Consider the following 25,490-nt stretch of genomic DNA (forward strand, 5'->3'; position numbering starts at 1 on the left):
AAATGTGCACACACTCACCATGCACACACATGCCTGCACATACACACCCCCATGCGTGTGCACATGCATAGTGCATTACAGCCCATCACTGTGGGCTCCTGGTGATGCCAAGGCTTGTTCCATCACCCTCTGCTTCAGGCATCAGGGCTGCTCACTTGTCCCAGCTGTCACAAATGGAGTGGACATTTGGCCTAAGTCCCTGCTGGTGCCAACGTGCCAACTCCTATGGCTGTCCACCCAAGGGACACTACTCTGGTGTGTCTTGAGGGACTGTCCCATCTCCCTGGCAGTGAGCCAGGACCAGCAGTCCCATGTTCTCACTGCTCACTGACCCACCTGCCCTGCCGCCCGTGCTGCCCAGACTGTCCATGCAGTACACTCACCATGACTCACTGCCTGCCCTGCCACCCCATGCCACCCAGGCTGCCTGCACCTGCAGCTCACCTCCCCTTCGTGGGATGTCAGGTTGACCAGCTGGTCTGAGGTGCCAGACTCAAGGTGTATACCTTCCCTTTGCAGATATGTCCTCTTAAGCATTCTGACCATTGTTAAATTAAATCCATGGGCTTTTTGTTGTTGCCTTACAAGAGTTCTTCAAAAATGTATTTTATTTATTCAAAAAATAGAGAGAAAGGAAAGGAAAGAGAGGCAGACTCCATCTGTTGGCTCACTCCACTGTGGCTGCAATGCTAGGCAGCCAGGAGTTGCATCCCAGTCCCCCAGGTGTATGCAGGGACCCAAGCACTTGGAGCATGCTCTGCAGGCTCATTAGCATGGAGTTGGACAGGAAGTAGGGCAGCCAGAACTTGCACTGTGCCCATACATGGTGCTGGCAATGTGGGCAGCCATCCCTGGCAGAAGTCCGATAAACCTTTACCAGGTATACGACCACAAACGCGTTTCCCATTTCAAGACTTGGAGTTATCCATAACACACTTTGACGCCCAAAAGCTCATCCTGTGGACACAGGCTGACCTTTGAATTCTGCTGTTGTTGCCTATACCTTGGTCCATTGTCTAAGATGACTAAAGTGACCCCTTGAACCCCTCTGTCTAGGAGTTCCACGGTTACAGTCCCTGCACCAGGCTTTCTGTGGATCTCACAGGTGCTGTGAGGCAGCCTCAGTGCCGTCTTCCATGTGGCAATGCTGGTTGTCCCACCCTGTTCACTCAAGTGTGTCTTCTGCCTCGCTAAGTGCTCTTGGGCCCCTGTGACATTCCTGGGCCGCACAGGTTTGCTGACTCACGGACTCTTGTCCGTGGTTCTGTGTGTCTCTCCATTCATCTCTGCAGTCTGCTGAATCGGCTGCACGGTGGCTGAGTGAGCCCTGGACCAGCAAGCCCCGAGCTGTAGAATTGCCATTTCCTTCCTTTCCTTTTCCTTTCTTTCCCTTTTTCCCTCTTTCTTTTGGTGAATTAGAGTCTTTTGCAACCCCAAATATGTAAGGAATTAAATTTAAGGACTGCCTTTTCCATTTCTGGAAAATATAAGACCATTGGGATTTTGCCAACATTGCCTTACCCTTGTGAATTTGCATCTCAGCCATGCTAAACTGCTCCTCCATAAACGTGGATGCCACTGCGCTTGCTTGGGGCTCTACAATTTCTTTCAGCAGTGTTTTGCCATTTTTATGACACAAATCTTCCACTGCTTTAGTTGGACCTGCTCCTGGCTGACTAATTCATGTGCTTCAATAAACTGGTTTTCTTGCTTCTCTTTTCTACATCTGGGGTGTGGAGCCTGATTTGGGTGTGGAGTCCTGCAGAATCCCTGCAGAATCCTACCTGGGGAGGGCTGCTGCATTGGAGAGGGGGTGCGGGGGTGACAGAACAAAGAGGTGGTGGGGACATGCTTCCTATGGACACACAGGCTCCAGGACAGTCACAGTGTCCCCCAGGAGGCCCTGCACTTATGTGTGTGCCACGTGGCACTCTCCACCCAGCACCCAAGTCAGGGCTCGTGGGCAGCAAGTCTATGCTGGGAGCCAGCGTTCACATGCCACCTCAGGGAGGGGACAGAGACACAGGCTCAAGGCAGCCTCTGTGGGGCATGGTTGGCCCAGGCTGGCCGGCACCTCTGAGGTGCCCACAGCTGGGGCAACTGCTAGGGCTCAGGAGCAGCGGGGGAAGGGAGGTCACCCGGCAAATCCCACCACCCCACACTGCACAGATGGCCAGAGGTAGGAGACCCAAGGCGATCGCCAAAGCTCTCAGCCTGCTGTGGTTGGCCCAGCTGGACCCGGTCTGCCTGCCTCAGTGGCCAGGGGCTGCATGCAGCTTTTCCACCAGGCACCTCCGGGGTCCACATCAGAGGCAGGGAGGGTCCAGCCATGGGCACCTCTGCAGACTCCTCCAAGGAGAGCAGTGGCTCTCTCCCCCATGGTCCATGTGCCTAGACCCCCATCCACCTGCCTCCAGACCCCCACACTCAGCCGTTACTGTGCATCTCAGAGCAGTTGCTGGAGCTACTTGAGGCTTTGATACCTAGATATCCCCTGGCAGACGCTCAGAGTAATGGGGTTCTGATTCCATTCTGGAAACTTCTAACAACCATGATTCCATGCCGGCACATGAGGATTGAGGGAGCTGAACCAGCTGTGGTTCCCGAGTGGCAGCCTGGCACTCAGGCACCCACATGGGATGACCCTTGCTCATCTACGCTTACTCTCCCGGTGCACCTGGCACCCGCTGGAGCTGTGTGACCTCACAGTGGTTGTGGATGCTGGGGATGGCACGGTCCCGCAGGGCCACAGCGATAGGGAACTCCAGGCTGGGCACCCCAGTCAGTCCTTGGAGACGACATGCCAATCTGTCATGGCCAAGGAAGAGGGCAGCATTTATCAGAACTTGCTCTGGGTGAACACCAGAAGCCTCTAGCTCACAGGGGGAGCATGCCCCGTTCGTAGGCAGACTTGGAGCCGTTTTATGGGCCCCGTGTAGGCGGTTGTGCTGGAAGTTAACAGGATACTCTGGCTTCCCACAGCGGCTGTCACTTCCAGCCCTGGAGATTCCACTTGTGAACTGTTCAGCTGCCCCTCACCCACACGGGCATGCCTCCTCGGCCTCTCCGTCAAAAGCATGGTGGAGCCCAGACGCCAGTTTTCCTCCCTGTTGCTTAGTTGCCTGCCTCACTCCAGCTTCTCCTAGCCACATCCTGTCGTTTGCCTTGGATTTCTCTCTCTCTCTGCCTTTCTCACTTTCCCCATGTTTGCCTCCACCACAACACTCGAGACATCCCAGGGAGTGGCAGGCAGGTGCGGAGCCAGCTAAGCTCCGGGGACTTCTGCACCCTCTGCACGTGCCAACTGCCACCCTCACGTGAGGACCTGGGCACCCATCCTTCCCTCACTCTGTTCCCAGGGTCCCTCAGACCCCCACCCTGGTCCACTTCTGGGGTCCCTCAGACCCCCTCCCTGACTCTGAGTCCTTCCTGTAAGGCTCTGGATGGGGCGGGGGGCATGGTAACCAGGGCACACCTGCCATGTTGCCTGGTGTGGGCAAGGGTACAGGGCCAGGCCACTGGGAGTACAAGGCCCTGTCTCCTGGTCTGGACTTGCCCTCCCCCCGCAGTGGAAGCCCTGCTAACTTTCTCTTTTAAGAAAGGGAGAGCAATTCATTTATAGAAAACCTTTTTACAATTTATTTCCTGTTATGAGTCTTGAACGTATAAAAATGAGCCTCTAGCTAAACGCAGGGTTCCAATGGTGCAATTCTGACCATGTGGACAAATAAATAGGTATTTACAGTCTTTGGCAAAACAAAATTTCATCAACCTATATGAAAGTTTAAAAAAAAGACATAAATAATTTACAAGAAATATGGTACATTCTGAATATTCACATATCATCCACGCCCTTGTCCTGTTTGAGCCGACACCACCGGAAGGAACCTGCACACTGTTTACAACCCTCATATTTAATGAAGTGTCCCAACCCTTTGCTGTGGTGGGAATACATTTCTTCAAAAGAGAAAAATGTAAAAAGTGCAGCAAACAAAGAAAAAAAAAAAAACCCCAAAGTAAGCAACAAAACTGAAGCTATCAAAATGCAATGTGTAAATACAGCAAAAGAGCGTGTCCTTCTGCTGGACCTAGAATGGTGACCATGATGAACAGCGGGAGAAAGGCTTGCCCCAACCACACCAGGCAAACTCCTCTTAGAAAATTCCTTATGGGGAGTGAGATCAACTGACATCATCACATGAAAATGAGTCAGCTTTGAGCAAAAACCAGTGACCTGTGTGTGTTTACCATAGCCCAATCAGGGGTGAACTCTAGGAGATCCTGTACACAGCAAAGCTCACAGCAACAACCACCAGCTTGGCATCCATAACGACAGTAAAGATTAAGGTCCCTTGAAAAATGCTTCACGACATTTACCCATCTGTGTCTCACACAAAGCTTTATCTTGACCACTTCCTAGGGTCTGTGTCATATTTCAAAGGCAGGGGACACGTGGAATACGCCTGTAAGCAGTCAAGCCATGTATGCATCCTAGTTAAAATAAGTTATGAGTAAATGGAGTCGTGTCTGTTCACTTAATAAATATTAAGAAAATGTTTCTAACTGAAACCTCCCAGAAATGTTGAGTGAGGCTGGGTGAAAGCAACTCATCATGGGGTCGGGGTTGACCCAGGCGTTAGGCGCCAGGTGGCTTTGCCGACTTGGTGGCAGAGCCAGCAGCTGGCCTGGCGCCCCTCAGCACCATCCAGTGTGAGTGCTCCAATGGGGGCCTCGCCAGGCCCAAGCCCCAAGCATGGCCCTTCTGGATGAACCACGTCTCTGTTGGGGAAGGGGAGAGCGGGGCAGCAGGTGCCTGAGCATCCCTGCGGTCATTTTCCAGCTGCCACTCATCAACGGTCCCTTCCTGCACGTGACAGGGAGACCACAGTCTCCTGAACCTTTCCCTCCTGCCACACTGACCCGCTGGATGGTGTGTCACCAGGCACAGCTCTCACCCGGGCACACTGACCCCTGAAGCACCAACAGCAGCTGAGCAATATTTTTCATGCTTAATTTATAATACTGTCACACACACAATTTCCTTCAACTCCATATACACATATATAAAATAAGTAATTACATTTCGTATGTAAACGTCATTCCTTTCAAACAATAAAAACAACGTGGTGTCATGCCCGCATTTCACTCCACAGTCTTGGATCAGAGCAACGGCTTCCCTGTGGCAGGGTGGGTCCTCCTCTTCGGGCTCCTTCAGTGCATATCCCCAGGAGGCACTTGGGTATGAGGCTGATGATGGGCGGTAGAAAACTCGGAGAGCAAGGAACAGAAGGTGCCGGGGAAGAGAGAGAAGCTGCAGAGGTGCTGGGCATGGGCAGCTCAGGCCACCAACACAGCAAACCTGCTTAGACATCTAGCAAAAAAAAAAAAAAATCAGAATTCAACCACAGTTGAGTTCTGTGTTACTGTCTCTCCTGCAGCTTAAAATACTACCATTTTACTTTAAAAAAATGTCTATACCATACATGGGTGCTTGGATAGATGACGGTGTGTGGATGAATGTGTGGCTGTGATGGATGTGTGGATGGTTGGGTGGATGGCTGGACAGAAAGATGGATGGATGGTTGGATGGATGGATGACAAGTATGGAATAATGAGAATGATGGATGTATATGTGGGTGGATGGATGCAAGGATGGGTGGATGCATGCATGGATGCACGGATGAACAGAAGGGCAAATGAGTGAGTCATTGGAAGAATGAGATGGATGAGAAGTATGGCAGGATAAGGTGAGTATATGATGGATAATGTGGGTGGAACATGGCACAGTAAGCATATCCACAGAACACTTCATGAGGTAAGCAGAGAAATGAATGTTCTTGTTGTCATCTCTTTATTTTACATGCAAATTCAAAGCATGATTTTTGGAACCATCTCTGAACTGAAGGCATGACAATCTATATGATGGGATTCCAGACATGCAACCCTTCAAAAACATCTTCAGGGAGAGCCAGGGGAATCTTGTCCCATCCCCCATCCTTCCACCCTCCCCCATCCTCCCACCTGCCATAGAGCAGTGACCTTCAGAGGTTTATAAAATGCAGAGTTCTGCAGGCCAGAGCATAACGGACAACTCGAATGAGTGCCTCTGTGAACAATCGGGATATCTCTGTCCAACCAAAGGCATTCAAATACAACTCAATCCAAAGTGAAAAAAACAATTAGATCTGAACTGTCCAAAACGGCCACGCTGGTGCTCCCATGCGTCTTCCTTGCACAGGGGCCTGTCCTCGCCTATCCATGTGCTGTGGGCTGGGTGTTCCTTCCCGGCCCGTGACACCAGCCCTCTGCCCACAGGATGTCTCACTTACCTCTGCACTCATACTTGAGGTCCGAGAAATAGACCATTTCTTGGGAGAAGACAAATAGACCAAGACGCCCACCGGAGTAGGTTTGGTCGTAGATAGGGCCTGAGTCAGCCATGACCTGCTTTCCTTCATGCACTAAGACTCTGAAAATGAGGGTGGGGAAAGAAGAGGGACAGTGTGAGTTCTGTGACATGCCCCAGAGAGGAGCACGGAGGAACCTGGGATCTGACCCCTCGGCTCAGTCTGTGGGAACTCATCAGACACACACAGTCCCTCCTGGGTCTCCTGTCATTGCCACACAGCAGAACGATGCAGCACCCATGTAGGGGCGCAGCGACCCTGGCTACAGGAGCCCCCTGCGACAAGACGCAGAGAATTTCCCGGTGGCCCTTCCACTTCTGGGTGCCAGCATCAGCCCCAGGGCATTCTTACTGCGATGCCACCACCCTACCCCCTCCCGAGTGATGTCAGGAGCTTCCAACTCAGTGTGAGCCAGGGGACCAGCCAGAGCAGGGGCAAGGACAGCCTGAGTGACAGGAATGCTCAGGTGTGCACCACCCCCAGTGACTTGTGAAGAGCCCAACTGGTTCCTGGTTGTCACTAACTTTACCCTGGGAGAATCCAGACCCTACATTTGAGCTGTCCACGTCTTGTTCTCATCAAAGCCAACCATGAAAACGGCAGAGCCTAGACAGCCATGTTCTACTGTACTGGCTGGGTTTGTATATCCTGCTGCAAGCCATGCCAGCTCTGCACACCAGCTCGGCATAACCCAGAGCAGCACATACTCGCTCAGGGGTGGCTCCACCACCAGCCACTGCAACTTGGTGAAAAGGACAGGGAGAGAGAGAGACACTACCCATTTGCTAGTTCACTGCCCCATTGCCCATAATGGCCAGAGCTAGGCTGGGACTGCAACTGGTAACTGGGAATGCCACCCAAGCCTCCTGGGGAGCACAGAGTAGGAGACAGGATCCAGATAAGGGCACGACCCAGACCCCTCAGCACCTGCCCTCCCCAGGCTACTTTCTCCTTTCGACTAGTTTCTTTCCTCTTTTACAAAGGGACCCCTGCTTGGTAGAGACGCAAGAAGAAGAGCAGATTCTGCAGGATGGCAGTCCGAGAGAGCTCAGCAGGGGAGCCCCCAAGTCCTGGGGACCCTCGAAATGCAGGGGCCTTGGCTGAGGACATCCAGCATAGAGCTGCCTCACCTCATGTATCCTGTCTTGGGCCTGTGTGTCAGGTGCCACCTGTAGGCCGTGTAGTCCTTCCAGCCAATGTTCTTGGGGTCATGCCATAGCGTGCGCACCTGTAAGATACGAGCCAGTGATGCAGAGGGTGCCAGGATCTGCCTGGGCTCCCCAGAAGCACAGACCTGCTGGGCAGTGAGGGTGACCCCTACAAGCTGTAGCCGGCAGTGTCACCCAGGCCCAGAGGCAGGTGGCATGCCAGTGTCTGGGCACAAGACCTCCCCTCGGGGCCTTCCGCTTGAGGGGCCGTGGGCAGGACACTGAGACCCTTAGATCCCCTCTCAGGGTCTCCAGCAGCACACGGCTACCGGCTCCTGTGGCGATCGCCCCAGCTCTCACCTGGCCCTGGGTGTTGCCTGTGTGCCACAGCGCGTTGCGCAGGTGTTCGCCTACACCCGTGGTGGAGTTCACCACCTTGAGAGACACCCCGGAGTAGCCGTAGGCCCGGCTGGGCTGGTCCTCCCAGTAGGTCTGCGTGACCTGCTTCCACATGACCACGTAGAAGCGGCTGCTGGACTGGTAGCCAAAGACGAAGCCAGCATAGTCATCGTCCCGGTCAGTGTTGACGTAAAACGTGCCGCTGAAGTCCACAGACCCAAACTCGTCAAAACCTGGAGGCCAAGACAAGGTCACTGCCTGAGCCGCCATTCCCACCAGACCCCAGCTGCCTTCCTCCCCATCCCCTAAATCTGGCTTGGTTCTCATCCTGCATCCCACCCCAGCTGCTGCCCAGGAGATGAAGAAACAGAGGGAATGGCCCACTTACCCCACAGAGCTGTGAGCAAGTCCCAAGAGCAGTGACCAGTGGGGCTGCAGACTCACCTTCAGAGCCAGGCTCTGTCCTCACCCCACGCCACAGCCAGCATGAGGACCACCTGGACCCTGCCTGTGAGCGGCCCTGCGTGGCCTCTTCAGGGTAGTTCACACTCACCCACGGCGATGCCAGGGTCTGAGTTTGCTGTCTGAACCAACTCCTTGCCCTGGTGACGAATGACCCAATTGGGGTCAATCTGCGTGGTCCCCTTTGGGTCCAAAGGCACCATCTGGAAGTTCCGGAAGTCTGTCTCACTGATGGCATTATTCTCAGGACACACATCATCAATATCCGGGACGTTGTCGTTGTCAAAGTCGTCCTTACAGATGTCACCCCGCCCATCACCTGTACACAAAGCACAAGAGGGAGCAGAGTGGGCCACGGGCGGCTGCCAGTCACCTGCCCTCACTTGGGCACGTGAGAGTGAGCGCACAGCTGGCACGCTGTGGTCTCCCATGGGGAGGCACTCCACTGATTGCTCCTGTGCCTGGGAGCTCAGGGCTCTGCGTGCAGTGCTTCCAGTGCTCTCCCTGCCTTCTTTGTGGGCACATTTCCTACCCATCCCTGCCTCTCATACCCTCCATGTCCTTCAGGCAGTGTCTCACACTAGTCACACCTCCTCCAGGGTTGGCAGGGACCTCTCGGGCTTGCAGACCTCTGGTTCAGAACAGGAGAGATCGATGGGGCCTTCTGAGCCACAGCCTCTTGTGGCAGTTATGAGCCACAGCCAAGGACTGTTGCTCAGAGCAGTCTCCAAGGGATGGCAGCCCCAGCCCGGGGTGCCCTGGCACAGTGGCCCTTCTTCTCCGCAGCCCTAGAGAAGCAGCAACAGCCTGGACAGTACTTGGTGCTTCCTGTGCAATAGCCACGCCTCTCTGAGTGTGACTGAGCCTACAGATCCTGCTTCACATTCCACGTGCATCTGAGTCATGCTGGCTCTGCATCTAGCCAGTGTCCAGCTGCTGAGGCCCTGCCTGAGCCCTCAGCCCTCAGCCCTGTTGAGCCACCTCAGCACAGCCCCCTGGGCTCTGGGGTCTAGAACCATCGCAGCTAAGGACTATTCCCTCCCAGTGGTCGCCGGAACAGCAGGCCGGGTCCTCACAGCTGGTGCTTATGAGTCCCTCCTGGGACACGGAGCTCCATCCTCTGTACGCCTGACTTCCACACAGATATGGTGCTGAGACGTTCCCCAGCCAGGCACGTTCACAGCCAGCACCGGCCCGAGCTGTGTGCCCCAGCCATGCTGGTAGCTCCCGCAGGGGCTGGGGCCGGCCTGACAGGGCACACACAGGCAGCAGCAATGCCTACCATCTGAGTCCTCCTGGTCTGGGTTGAACACCAGCCTGCAGTTGTCCCTGTCATCGGGGATGCCATCATTGTCATCGTCCGAGTCACAGGCATCACCCTTGCCGTCATTGTCGTGGTCGGCCTGGTTGGCGTTGGAGATGTAGGGACAGTTGTCCTGGTTGTTCTGGTGGCCGTCGTCATCTATGTCCTCATTGTTGTCACACTGATCGCCCACAAGGTCGTTGTCTGCATCGGTCTGGGGACAGAGCGGGGAGCACGTGGGCTTGGTCACAGATGGTCACTCTCCTACTGGGAAGAGGGTGGCTCGCTGGGTCCACATCACTGCGCCAAGCTGCCTGTGACCACAGTCGTGTCATGCGGGAACTACAGGGTGACCTTGACCTGTGTCAGCCACGGGCCCCCTTAGAGCATGCGGCCCCATGAATCACGCTCAACCTGGAGTCTGTGAACGCTCCCAGTTGAGTCCTGGGAGCTCTGATTGCTACGTCCTGACAGAGTGCAGAGAACACTCCGGAAGCCAGTGCTATGTCTCACCAGGGGCCTGGTGCACCGCCCGCGGTACCTGTTCAGGGTTGTGCATCAGCGGGCAGTTGTCACAGTGGTCTCCCACACCGTCACCATCGGTGTCCCTCTGGTCAGTGTTGTAGACGTACGGACAGTTGTCTCGCTCGTTAAAGACATCTGAGAGTGTGCAAAGGAAGAAAAGACATGAGAGCTGGCGACATGGCCAGTCTACACAGTTGACAGCAAATCTGCCCCTAATGGTAACTGCAAACCCAAGAATCCTGCCAGGGCACTACAAGGATGGCCAGATTCATAGTTGAATATGGTATCTTCCTAGGGCTGAGTCGAGGCCAAGGTGGGCATCCACAGAGTGGCACCAGGGTTGAGGCCAAGGCGGGCATCCACAGAGCGGTGCCAGGGCTTAGGCCAAGGCGGGCATCCACAGAGCGGCATCAGGATCAGCCCCGGCTGCTCTGCTTCAGCTCCAGCTCCCTTACGAGCCCCTGCACCCCCAGGGAGACCCAGCTGCACCCTAGCTCCTGGCTACAGCCTGGCCCAGCATGTGAGGAGACCAACAAGACCAACCAAGATGGAAGGTGCTGTCTCTCTCGCTCTCTCTTTAGTTCTGTCTTTTAACACAAGCAAGTGGAGCTTTAAAAACAGAATTTTCTTGTTTTAAAGTAGAACTGAAGGCTGGGATTTCAGGGTGATGGGCAGATCGACGCACGTGGTGCCCTGATGCTCGGGGGGTTGGGGGGAGGGTCTGCTGGCTATGCCAATCCCCCCAATATCTACCTGAGAACACACTGAGCTCTCAGCAGGGTGTCCTGGATGCCCACGACAGCAGGAAGGAGATGGGAAGGCAGGAGATTGAAGGGTTTTAGATCCAACAACTTAATTTTAAGCCATTTGAGAAGCACTAACCCTGCCAATGCCGGAGTGACAACACAGACCCCAGCTCAGCTGAGCATTCAGTGCAGTCCACAACCACAGAGGCCAGCACTGCACCTGGAGGCCAGGCCACACGGCAGGGGAGCATCAGCCCACTCAGGAACCCCCAGAAGTGCTGGTCCATGGCGAGGGCAAACCAGCAGGCATGCCACGCACTGATGGGAACGCCGAGGACCGACTGCCTGTCTGACAGCCCGGGGCCCTGTGAGAGGGGCAAGGGAGTGGACGTCCCACCAGAGGCAGAAGGACACCGCCAGCCCTCTCTCAGACACGTGGCCTCCTGAAGAGAGAGGCCACATTCCTTGCACTGCTGGGTGGAACGCACACAGCATGGAGGATACCAGGAGGACATAAAAGTCTGTGACCACAGGGATGGGAGAAGGGGAGAGGAGGCTCCTGGGAAAGGCAGGGACAGTGCGTGGGGAAGGCTCAGGTGTCTTTCACACCCTCGGCAGACACACATGCACTCAGGAGAGCTTGAGGCCACACCAGGGTCTGTGGAGCACCACTAACCATCCCCGTCGATGTCCACGGAGCAGGCGTCTCCCTCGCCGTTGTTATCCGTGTCGATCTGTGCTGGGTTGTGCACATATGGGCAGTTGTCACAGCGGTCCCCGACCTCGTCCTTGTCATAGTCAAACTGGCGCGGGTTGAAGAGGAGTTGGCAGTTGTCCTAGAGACGGGATGAGACAGAGTCTCAGGAAGACCTGGCAGGTTGCTGAGGGCGCAGCACAGCACTCACAGGGCTACAAGCAGGCCAACCTACATACTCCAGACCAAAAAATCTAGTCCTGGCTGGCCCACTCTAGGTCGGAATGTTCGCTCACCACCCTGCATCTGACCTCTTAAATTATGGAGTTTTCCGCAAAATAGGTTGGACACCCAGGCACACCCACGCAAAGATGGATCCATCAGTGAGCTAGCCACCGGGTGTGGAAAAGACAGAGCCACTTCTGGGAGCTCTGCAAGTCCTTCCCACCCTATCACACCTGTGCTTCAGTGGCTGCAAGGCAGGGACGTCGCCCACGGAGCCAGCAGTGTCACCACGCAGCAGTGTCAATCCTCGCCATGGCAGGCAAGGATTGCTGGAGAATGGCATCACTGAATGCACACAGCCCCAGCAGCCCTGGGCTCTGGCTAACCCACCTCCTTGAGCAGTGCGTGGACCCAGTCCCGTGCTCCCCGCACACAGCACAGCTTCCCGGCCTCACCCACCTTCTCGTCGTTCACACCATCATTGTCGTCGTCATCATCACAGGCATCGCCCACTCCATCCTTGTCAAAGTCCTCCTGCCCCGAGTTGGGCAGGTGTGGGCAATTATCCTGCGGGACAAGATGGAGGTCACTATGACAGCAGGAGGTACTCTAAGAGCCCCTTCTCCACGTGAGGCAGGCAGCATCATGCCAGTCCAGGGCTGAGCCACATCTGTCTGAAACACCTCAACAGGAAGTGGATGTGTGTGAGGCTGAGCACACATGTCAGACACTTGTCCTCAACAGAAGGCAGCAGCATGAAGCTTGGCCAGGAGGTGCTTAGGTGCTGGGACCAAGGAAGCTGTTGAAGCTTGCAGCGTCCTCACCTTGAGGCAGTGGTAGCTGGCGTTGGTGGCACACACCAGGTTGCTATTGGGCCAGCCGTCCAGGTCCGAGTCCTCCCCACAGATGAACCCGTCGCCAGCATAGCCAGTCTGGCACTCACACTTGTACATGGGGTCGCTGAAGTGGCCCAAGTAGATGCACTCGGCATGCTTGTGGCAACTGTGAGTCCTGTCCTTGCATGGGTTTTCTGGCTCACACACCTGGGGGCAAAGGGCCACATGGTCCCCAACATGTGGTTAGAGAGAGAGCTGAGGGTAGACCCGCGGTAGCCACGAGTCTGCATGGGGTCCCATCCCCAGAGGGGGTGGGGAGGTGATGGCAGCCACAGGCAAGGGGCAAGAAAGGGGACTCTGCCATTTCTGGAAGCTTCTTGGGGCACTTTTCCAAGCTTCATGAGTCATGCAACCTCATCTGTGTGTCTACCCACGACTCATGAAGCGGTGTCCTGCACTAACTAGCCCCCGTCCTCCAGGGAGGGTGAAGCCTCTGCTCAACAGGCAGAGGGCCAGGCTGGGAGCCTCCTCTGCCTTCCAGCCCGGGGACTGACAGCAGAGATCAGCCACTGCCCTCACTGGTGTGCAGCAGGGCCCTCCCCAGCTCCTGCACTCTGGGCTGGCCAGAGGCAGGCAGTGGCCTCCAGGTCCCCGGTTCCTGGCTCCACGCCCCTACCCTCCACCCTGGCAAACCTAGCTTTTAAAAGTCTCTAAGACAAAGAGGTGGGGGTGGTGCTACCTGCTTCTCAGCCCTGGCGGCCTCCAGGCCCACCCCAAAAGGCTGGGTCCCCTTGTAGCGAGGCGGGCAGGGCAGGCAGTGGAAGCCAGGCTGGGTGTTGACACAGCGAGCCGCCTTGTTGGTGGAGAAGCAGATGTCCATGACCACAGCGCACTGCAAGGCAAGCAGAAGGATATGAGCATTGCTGTGTGGGTCCCAGCGCAGCCCCGTTCCGGGTACCAGGTGTCGGGGCACACGCACCTCATCCAGGTCCTCACAGTGGGTGCCGTTGCCCAGGAAGCCCACAGGGCAGCCGCTGCAAGACCAGGAGCCGTCGGGGAAGCTGTTGCACTCAGCTCCAGGGAAGCAGGGATTGGATAGGCAGCCATCTGCGGAGCAGGGCAGACCAGGTGAGCTGGCCGTGTCTGCCCATAGTCCTGAGGCCACAGGGCACCCAGGAGGCACTGCAGTGTGCGGGCCTGAAGCCCCGGCCGCTCTTGGCCACTCACAGTGGCCGCAGGCGATGGAGGGACACAGCACAACCACTCCCGGCAGAGCACACAGGATTCCCCCCTCGTAACATTGCCCATGCTTTCCAGAAACCCCTGCAACAGAAGGGAAGCCCCCCCTTCCCAGAGTGTGCCCCCGCCCACGTGCGGGCACTTCCCCACAGGGCGCGTCCCCGGGTACCCACCTACAGGGCAGCTCCTCTTGTTGCACATCTGCTGCTCCCGCACATCGCCCACGCAGTTCTTCCCACCGTGCTGGGGCTCTGGGCTGTTGCAGACGCGTGCGCGTTCACGGATGCCCCCGCCACAGGTAACCGTGCAGGCAGACCACAGGGACCAGGGGCTCCAGCGGCCATCGACTGCAGGAGAGCAGCGGATTGCTCAGCAGAGGCCCGGGCTGGCTCGCTCGCAGACACCCAGAGGCACGAAGGGTGGGTTTTGTCCCCGTGGCCCTCTGGCCAGCCACTGAGATGCTCGGGAACAGAGCCAGGTGTGATGCGCGCGACGGCACTTGGGCAACTCTGTGCAGCCACAGGATCTCTAATCCCCTGAGGCCTTCATTGTGAGAGTGGATGGACACGGTCAAGGGAAGGGCCCAGTGCACTGCCCCCTGAATGTTGCCCCCTCAGGAGTCTGACCAAGCCCCACTGCCCGCCCCAGGGGTCCCCCACTCACTTGGGCACGGTGCGCCCTGGCAGGCCTTGGTCTCCCGGCCGCCCCCTTTGCAGGACTTGCCGCCCAGCTGAGGCACCGGGGAGTTGCAGAGGCGGATGCGTGTGAGGTTGCCGACCCCGCAGGTCACGGAGCAGGAAGACCAGGGTGACCAGTGGCTCCAGCCGCCATCCTGCCGCACTGGCAGCAGAGGCCGGAGTGAGTGTGGGGGCCCTGCCAGGGGGAGGGCACGCATACCCCTGCACAGGGATGTGGTCTCCCCAGCAACCTGCTGGACAGCAGTGCTGGCCACCCCCACATGCACACAGCCACCCAAAGAGGTGCATATGCATGGGCACACACACGTACACCTGAGCTCACACATGTATGCGCGCACACACAGGAACATCGCAGAGCACACATCCAGACATATGGGGCACACGCCTGTACACACAGCTGAGCTCACACATGTGCACACACAGGACCACATACACAGGAACATTGCAGAGCACACACTCAGACATATGGGGCACACACCTGTACACACAGCTGAGCTCACACATGTGCACACACAGGACCACATACACAGGAACATCACAGCGCACACACTCAGACATATGGGGCACACACATGTATACATGTGCACACAGGTACATGGAGGTACCCCCACTCACAGGCACACACAGGTAGATGCACATACATGGGCACATGTTGCACATGGGCATACACCCCTAAACACCCACATGCATACAGGGGCACATACAAGAGCATATGCACAAATACATGCATGTACATACATGCAAGGGGCACACAGGGACACTCAGAGGCAAACACACAGGTACAGGGGTGTACATACACAGGCAGGGGGACCAGGACCACTGGCACTCACCATGGGTGTTGTAGAAGTATACACAGGCACATGGGCACACACTGGCCAGGCAGGGGACCATGGGCACTTACCACAGGAGTCACACAGTTCACATGACACATGCACACACAAGCCAGGCATGGGCACACTTGCACATACAGTCACACACACAGGCCCGGCATGAGGACTGGAACCGTTGGCACTCACCACAGGAGTTGAACAGTACACATGGGCACACGCGGGCCAGACATCACACATGGCACTCACAGGCACAGGACCACAGGCGCCAGTACTCACCACGGGAGTCGCATTTGCTCAGGCTGCAGGTTCTCGTCTGGATGGACGGCCCCAGGCAGGTGTTACTGGTGACGTCGCAGGAGCGACCCCGCTGCTGGGTGCCAGAACCACAGGTGACCGAGCACTCAGTCCAGTCTGCCCATGGAGACCAGCCCTCCTCGCTGTCTGCTGCTGGCAGAGGAAGCACACACAGTAGCATCAGAAACAGCCCCATCACTCCCTGCCCATGTGCACCCCGAGGCTGCAGGGCAGGACCCTGAGGTGCCCTCTGGGAGGAAGGAGGCCGTCGTGGTGGCCTTGGACCCAGCGGGCGACTCAGTGTTCCCCGGCCTCTCTGCCTGCAGCCCCCTTGAGCTGTCACACCTGTGGCCTTCAAAACTTGAGGGAAAATCCATCACAAGAGAAAACCTTGTGTGAACTTGACAACTTTGCTGCGCCAGAACCAACTTTGCTGCACCAGAACCAACTTTCCTTTAAGTCCATAGTTCCACCTGTGTTGCTGTCCCTGTGCTGGGCACAAGAGCTGGCCTGAGTGCATCTGCCAGGCAGAGCCACCAGGAGGGCACCACTGTACTTCATCGAGACCCTGTGTGAGCCACTTTCTATGTTACAGATGCTCAGTCTGAGATTCAGAGCAAGAACCCCAGGGCCTGTGCTCCTTTTAAACCCATTCTGTGTCCATACCCTAAGGCAGGCTCTAGGGGTTGAGAGCCAGCCCTGTGGCCACAGACAGAAGGCAGGTGCTCTCAGCCCCTCCAGGTCCAGCTCCATGGGGACCCAGCTGAGGGGGGAGGCTTGGTTAAGGAGACAGAGCTTGCTGTGGCAGTGGAGGGGGACTGAAACGCCAAAGGGAGTTGAGCGAGAGGACCAGGCAGCTGTTGCACCCTGCAATGTGCAGGGCCCTGGGGACGTGGTCACAGCCCCCAAGACTCAGCTCCTGCCACCAGCAGTGCATTCCACTGCTCCATGTCTACCTTCTTGTTCACGTGGTACAAGGCGTGCTCCCACCAGGACCTTCCTCGACTGCCCGGACTCAGGCCTTGCTGTGCTCTGACCCATGGCCAAGGCTCTCCCAGGGCCTCACGCTGGGCCAAACCCTGCTTCTCCACACCCACAGGTGACCACTGGCCTGGCTTCTCTTCTGAGACCCCGTGGCAGCTAAGCACCGCTCCTCCCCAGTCTGAGCCTCTTGTGTCTCCAGCAAAGCCACAATGGGCCCAGGGCAGCTGTCCGGTGGGCAGCACTCACCGTGGGAGCAGGAAGGACAACACTCGCCTTCCACCAAGGATGGATTGGCACACGTCACAGGAGGACAGGTGATTTGGTGGCAAATGGTTTTAAATTTCTGCAGGTAAAGAAAGCACCCAGGTGGCATCCAGTCGTGGAAGGGAGGCAGGCAAGGGAAGAGAAGTACGCGCTCAGGGCAGGGGCAGCTGGGTAGCTGAAGCCACAGAGGTGGGTGGCTAACAGCACTGCTCCCATTAGTCTCAGAGTGGAACAGAACAGGGCTCCAAGGTCCCCTGTGCTCTAGGTTTCTTGGTCCCTAGCTGAGCCAGGAAAGCACCGAGGCTGGAGAGCAGGAACCATCTGAGTGGCTGCCCCACGTCCGGTGCCCTTGGCTGTGGCTGGCAGACACCGTGTCCCATCCAGCAAGGGGGGTGCACGGCCATCTCTGTGATCCTGGACAGTGAGCACTCCTGCTGGTCCTCAAGGCTCCTCGGGGGAATGAGGTCCAGCCCTGAGCAACCCCTGCCCTGCTCAGCCCAGCTGCTTCTGACCCCCATGCAGAGCGCCCCATCACTGCACCTGTCACCTCCAGCCCCAGCCCTGAGGTTCCTGGCCGCCCACAGACCCTGCACACTGGGCACAGGTCCCTGCCTCACCTTGCAGGTGCAGCTGGTGCAGCTGTCCACCACCCAGGTCTCGTTCTCTGCAAACAAGCGGTCTTCCTGCCAGCACCCCGACACGTTCCTTGTCTTGGGGGGAACCCCGATAAGCTCCAGCAGGAACTCATTGTCGTTGGACTGAAAAATGAAGGGAGCCCCGTGACGTGCAAGAAGGACCCAGCATGTGGCCATCACTCAGGGCGGGGGCAGTAGTGCTCCCCTGACTGAGGGCTGTCACGTGGGCAGCAGAGGAAGTAACAGGCAGGATTCTTATTGTCTCAGGACTGTAGGCTGGAGAAGTGTGCCACACATCTGCACATGTGTGAGACATGGCTGAGCACACGTGTGTGTGAGAGACATGGCCGAGCACAGTGTGTGTGTGTGTGAGAGACATGGCCGAGCACAGTGTGTGTGTGTGTGAGAGAGAGATGGCCAAGCACAGTGTATGGTGTGCCTGTCACATGGCCAAGCACATATGTGTGTGTGTGTGAGAGACATGGCCGAGCACAGTGTGTGTGTGTGAGAGACATGGCCGAGCACAGTGTGTGTGTGTGTGAGAGAGAGATGGCCAAGCACACGTGTGTGTGTGTGTGAGAGACATGGCCGAGCACAGTGTGTGTGTGTGAGAGAGAGAGATGGCCGAGCACAGTGTATGGTGTGCCTGTCACATGGCCGAGCACACGTGTGTGTGTGTGTGTATGTGACGTGGCTGAGTACAATGTGTGTGTGTGGCCTTCCTCGTCCGGGTGTGCGCCTTTTCCTACAGGCCACTGCCAGTGAGGTCCCTTAGGCACCTAATGGGCAGTAAGACCCGCTCCTGTACACCCAGCCATGCTGACCCTGGCCCACTTCCTGTGCTGTGTGGCCTGGTCCTTGCAGCAGGATTCACTGAGGGGCAGCACTGCCAGACCCCGTGGAGCTGTCTCCAGGCCTTGCAGCAGAGGCTTTGCCCTCCTGACGTAGAGGGCACCAGGGGTGGTCTGCTGGCGAGACAGCCCCCAGCAGTTTCGCAGGGCGAGTCTGCTCTGAGCAAAGCTCACCCAAGGGCCCCCATCACATACCCTGCTTCTGGAGACTCCTCCCCCAGCCTGGGTGCTCTACAGGAAGTCAGGGACCTGGTCTCTGCTTTCCATCTGTGGGCTCTCCAGGCACAGCGCCGTAGGGGACCGGCTCCTGGGCTCCCACCCTCTGCCCCCACAGGGAAGGAGACCAAGCACTCCTCCCATCTGGGCAAGCATCAGCTGAGGCCTGCGGGCACCACAGCAGGATTCACAACCCTCTGTGCTGCTGGCCTCACCCAAGCAGCTCCCTGGGCATGACCTGCAGTGTGCCAGGGATGCCCTGTGAACCCAGCTGTCTCTCCAGCCTCCAGGCAGAGTCCCAAGGAGCCTGCCCCCAATTCTGCCTGTTGCCAGTGGAATTTAACCAGAGGCTGCATATTCCCAGGACGACGCAGGCCTCTGAAGGCCCCGGCCCGTGGCCTGTGGACACGAGGCCAACCTGGCCCTCTGACACCTACCACTCTCTTGAGGTTGTCGCTGAGCTGGCCCACAAGCAGGTGCAGCCTGGAAAGCTCATTCATCATGCTGCTCAGCTCAGCACAGGAATGTTCGCACACCTCTGGTCTCGGCTGCAGACTCTGACCCGCGTGGGCCGCAGTGACGTGAGGGCTCAGGTGCAGTGTCTCTGTGTGTTCACTGATGGCATTGATTTCAGCTGGAGGGGACAATGGTGAGGACGGTGAGGGCTGGGGTGGCCCATGTGGTGACTAATACCCAGGGAGTTCAGTGCCCATCTTGGGTGGGTGAGGGCATGCTCTCTCCCAACACACGTACATACCCTCACTGGGACGCACACACACAGGCATGCCCCATGCTCTCATGCTCTCCCCTAATCACATCCCCACTGGTAGACACACACACGCATGCTCCATGCAGGCATGTCTACACACACACACACACACACACACACGTCACAGTAGACACCGGTCCAGGACAGGAAATGGAATACCTACCTCCCTGGTTTTGTTGACAACCTTTCTTGCTTAGAATGTCTTCCACTGAATTTTCAAAGGCTAAGTGTATGTTCTGAAGCAAACCCTGTGGGTACAAACAAGGATATAAGACAACAGGCAGATGTCACACATTTGGTGGTAAGCTTAATGACATGAGACGGACTCTTCTGGGTGCTGAGCACATTTCCTTCGATGCAGCAGGGTCTCCAGGCCTCACGTTCGGGCCTGGCCCATGAACTGGGAGTTTAACGTAGGAAGGTTACCAGCAGAACAGCCGAGTGAGTCAGGAAGTGAATCTTCACGGCAGAGGCGGGCCGAGCTGCTCACTGAATGACACGGGTCTCGTGTTAACATGCATGTATGAATGCATCTTATAACATATGTGAGTGTAATGTACATATGCTAATTGCATGTGGATTGTGGAGAGCGGAGCCGCGCCTCAAAGATGGCACTTGTTGACCATTGCTTCGTGGCACAAAGGTGGTAAACAGGTTTTGGGAAGTTACTGAGGATTGGGCCGAGCACGCAGGGAAGCTACGTGACCTAGTCATGATTGGTGTGCTTACCACATGATGTGAGGAACTGTGTATGGATTGGTTTGTGTAATGTAAAAAGGTCTGGGTGAAAAATAGTTAAAGAAGATTCCACCGGGTGCGCTGCTAGAGCTATGCTATCACTTCAAGGCTATTGCTAGCTAGCACTAGGCTGCTTTTGCTTTACTGTAGTAAATCTTACAAGTGCTGTAACTGCTTTCACTTTGCCACAACCCTTGAAGTCATACCCAATAAACTTTTTAAAGAGTCTTTACCATATCGGGGTCTTGCTCGCGGGACGAGGGATCCCGATAGTGCATAACATGTGAATATGCATGAGCACAAGCATATGAGAATGCATTGTACACCATGCATGTGCAGCCACATGTGTGAACCATGTGTTTGTAACACATGTGTAGAACATGCATTTGTAGAACATGTGTGTGGCAACATACATGTGTGTCGCATATATGAACATCCCAGTGCATGCTACACATGTGTGAACACATGTGTGCCCCATGTGTGAATAGTATGTGTATAGCATGTATTGTGAATTACATGACATTAATGTGCAAATGTATGCAACATACAGGTGTCAACATGCATGTGTAGATGCAAGCCTTAAACATGCATGTCTGAATGTGTGTGCAACATACATGTGATAACATGTCCATGCACAACACACATGTGAATGTGTGAGGTATATGAGAGCTGCATTGCATGGCATGTATGGGCTTGTAACATGTATATGTTGATTTGCTGTGATGTGTGCTGGTTACATACATGCGGCATGTATTGTGCATGTATGTGGCACACTGTGGATCACATGTGTAAGCCAGTGTGTAGGGATTGTGTGTGCATAGCATTCATTGTGAGCTACATGTGTGAATCATATATGTGATATGTGGATGTGTTTCATGCATATGTGTGAATGTGCACTTTGCAACGTGTGCTGTGGGTGTGTATGTATGTAACATGTATGAGTGTGAGTAACATGTGTGGATAAGTAGTCACCATTTGACATGTGGATTACCTGCATTTCCTGTACTTAATAAAAATATTCCAAAATAAACCAGCCTATGATTTCTTAAAATCAAAGTATAAATTAATTCAATGACCCATCATGCATCTCTAGCCTTTCTATGCAAATAACAAAATGTAATTATGTAATTTTGCATGACAAATCATGCCTTTGGAAGAGAATGGGGAAGCTACTTCAGGCTAAGAATACCAGTCAGTTGAAAATACTCCCCCCACACTCCCAAACACAACTGCAACACACAGCCACTGCAGTGACCACAGGAACGACTCACAGCTGTGCTCACTGCAGCCACAGGGCCACTGCAGAGACCACAGGAACCACTCACAGCTGTGCTCACTGCAGCCACAGGGCCACTGCAGAGACCACAGGAACCACTCACAGCTGTGCTCTCTGTAACACACAGCCACTGCAGTGACCACAGGAACCACTCACAGCTGTGCACTCTGCAGCCACAGCGCCACTGCAGAGTGGTTATAGGACTGCCCTGTGGGTGTGCTCACTGCTATCCCCTGCACCTAGAGGGCCAGAGACCCAAGCACCCATCTGGGAAAACAGCCAAGTCTGAATGCTTCTACACCATCACGAAGTGGGAAAACCGCAACCTCAGCCACTGTCAGGCAGCGTCTGGATCAGAAGACAGATTCTAGAGTATAACTCAGATGGACAGGAGCCCGCTCTCTCCTGAGCTGCAGCTCTCCCTTAGGCCAGGACTGAGGCATGGTGGGTTAAGTCACCACTTGCACCACTGGTATCCAAGCGCTGATTCTGATCCAAGCTGCTCTGCCTTCACTCCAGAGCCCTGATAATGTGCCTGTAGAGGCAGGAGGCCACGGCCTGAGCACTCGGCCCTTGGGAGACCAGGAAGGAAATCCTGGACCACGGACTGTGCTCGGCCCAGTCTAGGCACCACTGTCGTCTGCAGAGTGAACCCTGTTAGTGGGGGACAGATCTCTCTCTCACACTTTCCTGCAAATAATCATGTCTTCCTGAGAAAGCTCTTTCCTTCGGAAGGTCAGCATTTGTTTGCCTCTTCTCATACTGAAAGCACAGGATTCGTGAAAGGGCACAGCCACAAAAAAGTAAGAGGACAGGCATTGTGGCCCGGCAGGTCAAGTTGTCACCTGCAATGCCAGCACCCTGAGGACCTGGAAAGGTAGCTGAGGGCGGCCTAAGTGCTTAGGTGCCTACACTCACGTAGGAGACCCGGATGAATCTCCTGGCTCCTTACTTCAACCTGGCTCAGCACTAGCCACTGTAGCAAATGGAAAATTTCTCTCTCTCTCACTCACTCTAACCATCAAATAAGGCAATACATCTTTACAAATCAATTAATTTTTTGATGAGGTGTCTACATGGCCAGAAATACTTACAAGGAGGGCACCCTGCTCACAGAAGGGCTTCACTTCCAGTCAGTGGCTGCTGCTCACGACAGAGCATGCCCATGATGGCTCACTCTGTTAGTCCTAGCTGGGTGCTGAGGTGTGTGTGTGTGTGTGAGTCTGAACTGTGTGTCTGTGTGTATGGGCATGTGTGCAGGTGAACACATGTGTATTTGTAGTGTGTCTAGGTGTATCTGTGTCTGGTGATCATCCGAGTTCATCTGGTGCCCATACACATGGTGGTCTTTGTACATTTGCATGTGAATGTGCAATTCTGCATGTGTGGTGTTGTGTGTGCACTTGCGTATGAGCTTGTGGTGTGCTATAAGGCATATGGTATAAACACATGTGCTTATATGTGCATATACATGATGAACACATAATCTGTGTGCTGTAGAATCTGTGCACTTGTGTGGCTGTTCATGTGCGTACTGCACATGTGTGTGCTGTACATGTGTGTGTTACAAGCCAGATCCCAGCACTGAGACAGCTAACTTGTCAGGAGGTGTGCTCAGAGGCCAGTCTGTGTGCTTCTGACATGATCCCTGCCCCCTACTCACCCTGAAGTGGCTGTCACGTGCAGCACCCTTGGCCACGTACAAGCGGCTCCGATCGGCTGTCAGCTGCTCATAGAAGGGCTCATCCAGTGCAAGGCTGTCAACGAGGTCACAGCCCACATACAGGCCGAAGGTCTCGCCAGCCACCTGCACGGTGATGTTCTTCCACTGCGAGTCGGCCAGGCCCACGTCCTCCAGGGACAGCACGTGCTGGCCGCCATCCGTCCAGTAGGTGAGGTCCAGCGTGTCTGCCGGGCCATTGGAGACCAGCTCAAACTGGCGCTGCGCAGCGCCAGGGCCCTCGAGCGCCAGCAGCGTGCCGCGGGACTTGCGGTCCTGCTTGAGCTGGGCAGTCAGGAAGAAGCCATCCCTCTGTCGCATGAGGCTGGTGATGCGGCCCAGGTCAGCAGCATTCACGGGCGGCAGGTAGTCGAACCGTACGAAGCGGTAGGCAGGTGTACTGGGGTCAGGGCCACGGAACTGCTTGGCCCCAATGGTCTTGCGGTTGATGTTGCTGATGCGGAAGAGGTCAAAGGGTGCATCGTCATCAGGGTCCACGGCTGTCCAGAGCAGGGAGGGGTGTTACCAAGGCCACGGCCAGGCCAGACTCCCCACACCCACACCCACTCTCCTGGACGGTCCTTGTGTGGCTGGGCCAATGGATGGCAGAAAGTCCATGTGGCTGGTTATTGGTCAAAATTTTGAATGATTCAACGTGTCCATGTTGGTAACTTGCCAAGGGTTGTGGTCATACACATTGCTTTCACAAAGTGTTGGTTATATTAGGGTTAAGGTTAGGGTTAGCAGTAGCATTAGGGATTGAGTTAGGGTTTGGGGTAAGGTTAGGTGTTAGAGTTAAGATTAGGGTCAGGGTTAGCAGTAGGGTTAGGGGTTGAGTTAGGGTTTGGGGTAAGGTTAGATGTTAGGATTAGGTTTAGGGGAGGGTTGGGATTAGGGTAAGGGTTAGAGTTAGGGGTAGGTGTAGGTTTAGGGTTAGGATTAGCAGTAGGGTTAGGGATAGGGTCGGGTTTGGGTAGGGTTAGAGTTAACGGTACGGTTAAGGGTAGGGTAGGGTTGGGGTAAGGTTAGGGCTAGGCTTGGGGCAGTGTGGGGTTTGGGTAGGGTTGGAGTAGGGAAAGGGCAGCCCATTTCCTCCCACTCATAAAAGCAAAGTGGCAACCCAATGGGATTCCCTCCCACAGGAGCACAAGGATGTGGTGGGAGAGCTCACACACAGGACAGGGTAAGTGGAAGGAAGCAGAAGGCACAAATGCTACAGCAAATCCTGGGCTCTGTGAGCACCATGGGGAGTGGGAGGCGTAACTATGCCCATGGAGATTGTGCCCACAGTGGACCCCGATTCTTCAAAGGGCATCACTTCATGGCCAATAAAACCTCTCACGTCATCTGTCATCTGTGATATCCATGTACGTTCATCTTTCATCCACTTATCTATCCCCTATTTATCATCCATCACCCACCCATCTGTCATTTATCATTTATCCATCCATCACTCATTTATTTACTTATCTGTCTCCATCTATCTATGACTATCTCTCCAAATGCCACCTATCAAGCTTTCCCTCATCTACAACTACCTGTCCATTACCTATCCATTTGTTACCTATCTACATCCTTACAGCAGGTTGGCACTGCCTTGTGTCACCCGGGCCTTGGCCCTGCCCCCTGCAGTTGAGTCAGGTCCTGAACACTCACCTTGGATGTCCTGTGCACCCTGCCATGCCCACAGAGCCAGCAGGGCCAGCCCCCAGAGCATGCTGCCTCCTCAGCTGTGGCTCCTGGGAACGAACAGACCTCTGTTAGTGACAGCGAGCATCAGGGTCTTTACCCACCTGAACACAAAGATCGGAAACAAAGCTGCAAGCCAGCGAGGGACGTTGCTTCTCACACGGAATTCTTCTACCTACAACTAGTGTATATCAGGCTGGCATACCAGTGTGTGGCAGGCTGGCATACCCGTGTGTGGCAGGCTGGCATACCCGTGTGTGTCAGGCTGGCATACCCGTGTGTGTCAGGCTGGCAGACCCGTGTGTGGCAGGCTGGCAGACCCGTGTGTGTCAGGCTGGCATACCCATGTGTGGCAGGCTGGCATACCCGTGTGTGGCAGGCTGGCAGACCCGTGTGTGGCAGGCTGGCAGACCCGTGTGTGGCAGGCTGGCATATCCGTGTGTGGCAGGCTGGCATACCCGTCACCAGACGGGCGCCTCCCATCGGCCCACTGCAGTAGCCACACTGCAAACGTTCACACTGTGGAATGTACTAGGAGGGAA

At 55.5% G+C, this 25,490-nt stretch overlaps 1 protein-coding gene across 1 annotated transcript; it reads right to left on the minus strand.

The window, feature by feature from the left end:
* Positions 1–2,660: 2,660 nt before the first annotated feature.
* Positions 2,661–23,595, minus strand: THBS2 (thrombospondin 2). The gene is made up of 20 exons (XM_040965689.1): positions 23,203–23,595; positions 19,689–19,773; positions 19,194–19,390; positions 17,672–17,812; positions 17,037–17,133; positions 15,789–15,959; positions 14,648–14,824; positions 14,158–14,331; positions 13,725–13,852; positions 13,485–13,637; positions 12,734–12,952; positions 12,369–12,476; positions 11,667–11,826; positions 10,261–10,379; positions 9,699–9,933; positions 8,508–8,735; positions 7,916–8,187; positions 7,538–7,635; positions 6,330–6,469; positions 2,661–2,788 (listed from the first exon to the last, which is right to left on the minus strand). The coding sequence occupies exons 1-20, from the start codon at positions 23,578–23,580 to the stop codon at positions 2,661–2,663; spliced, it is 3,408 nt and encodes a 1,135-aa protein (XP_040821623.1). The 5' UTR covers positions 23,581–23,595.
* Positions 23,596–25,490: the final 1,895 nt, after the last annotated feature.

This window comes from Ochotona curzoniae, unplaced genomic scaffold (genome assembly GCF_017591425.1).
Source record: "Ochotona curzoniae isolate NIBS_2020 unplaced genomic scaffold, NIBS_Ocur_1.0 scaffold_3890, whole genome shotgun sequence".
In the NCBI taxonomy this organism is placed as follows: Eukaryota; Metazoa; Chordata; class Mammalia; order Lagomorpha; family Ochotonidae; genus Ochotona; species Ochotona curzoniae.

Coding starts and splice junctions, on each gene's coding strand:
- THBS2 (XM_040965689.1), bottom strand. CDS start 23,580: ATGCGACAGAGGGATGGCTTCTTCCTGACTGCCCAGCTCAAGCAGGAC. Junction 11,827..12,368: donor ATGGTGTGAACGACGAGAAG/GTGGGTGAGGCC, acceptor TCCCGTCTCTAG/GACAACTGCCAACTCCTCTT. Junction 8,188..8,507: donor AGACCCTGGCATCGCCGTGG/GTGAGTGTGAAC, acceptor CTTGGCCTCCAG/GTTTTGACGAGTTTGGGTCT.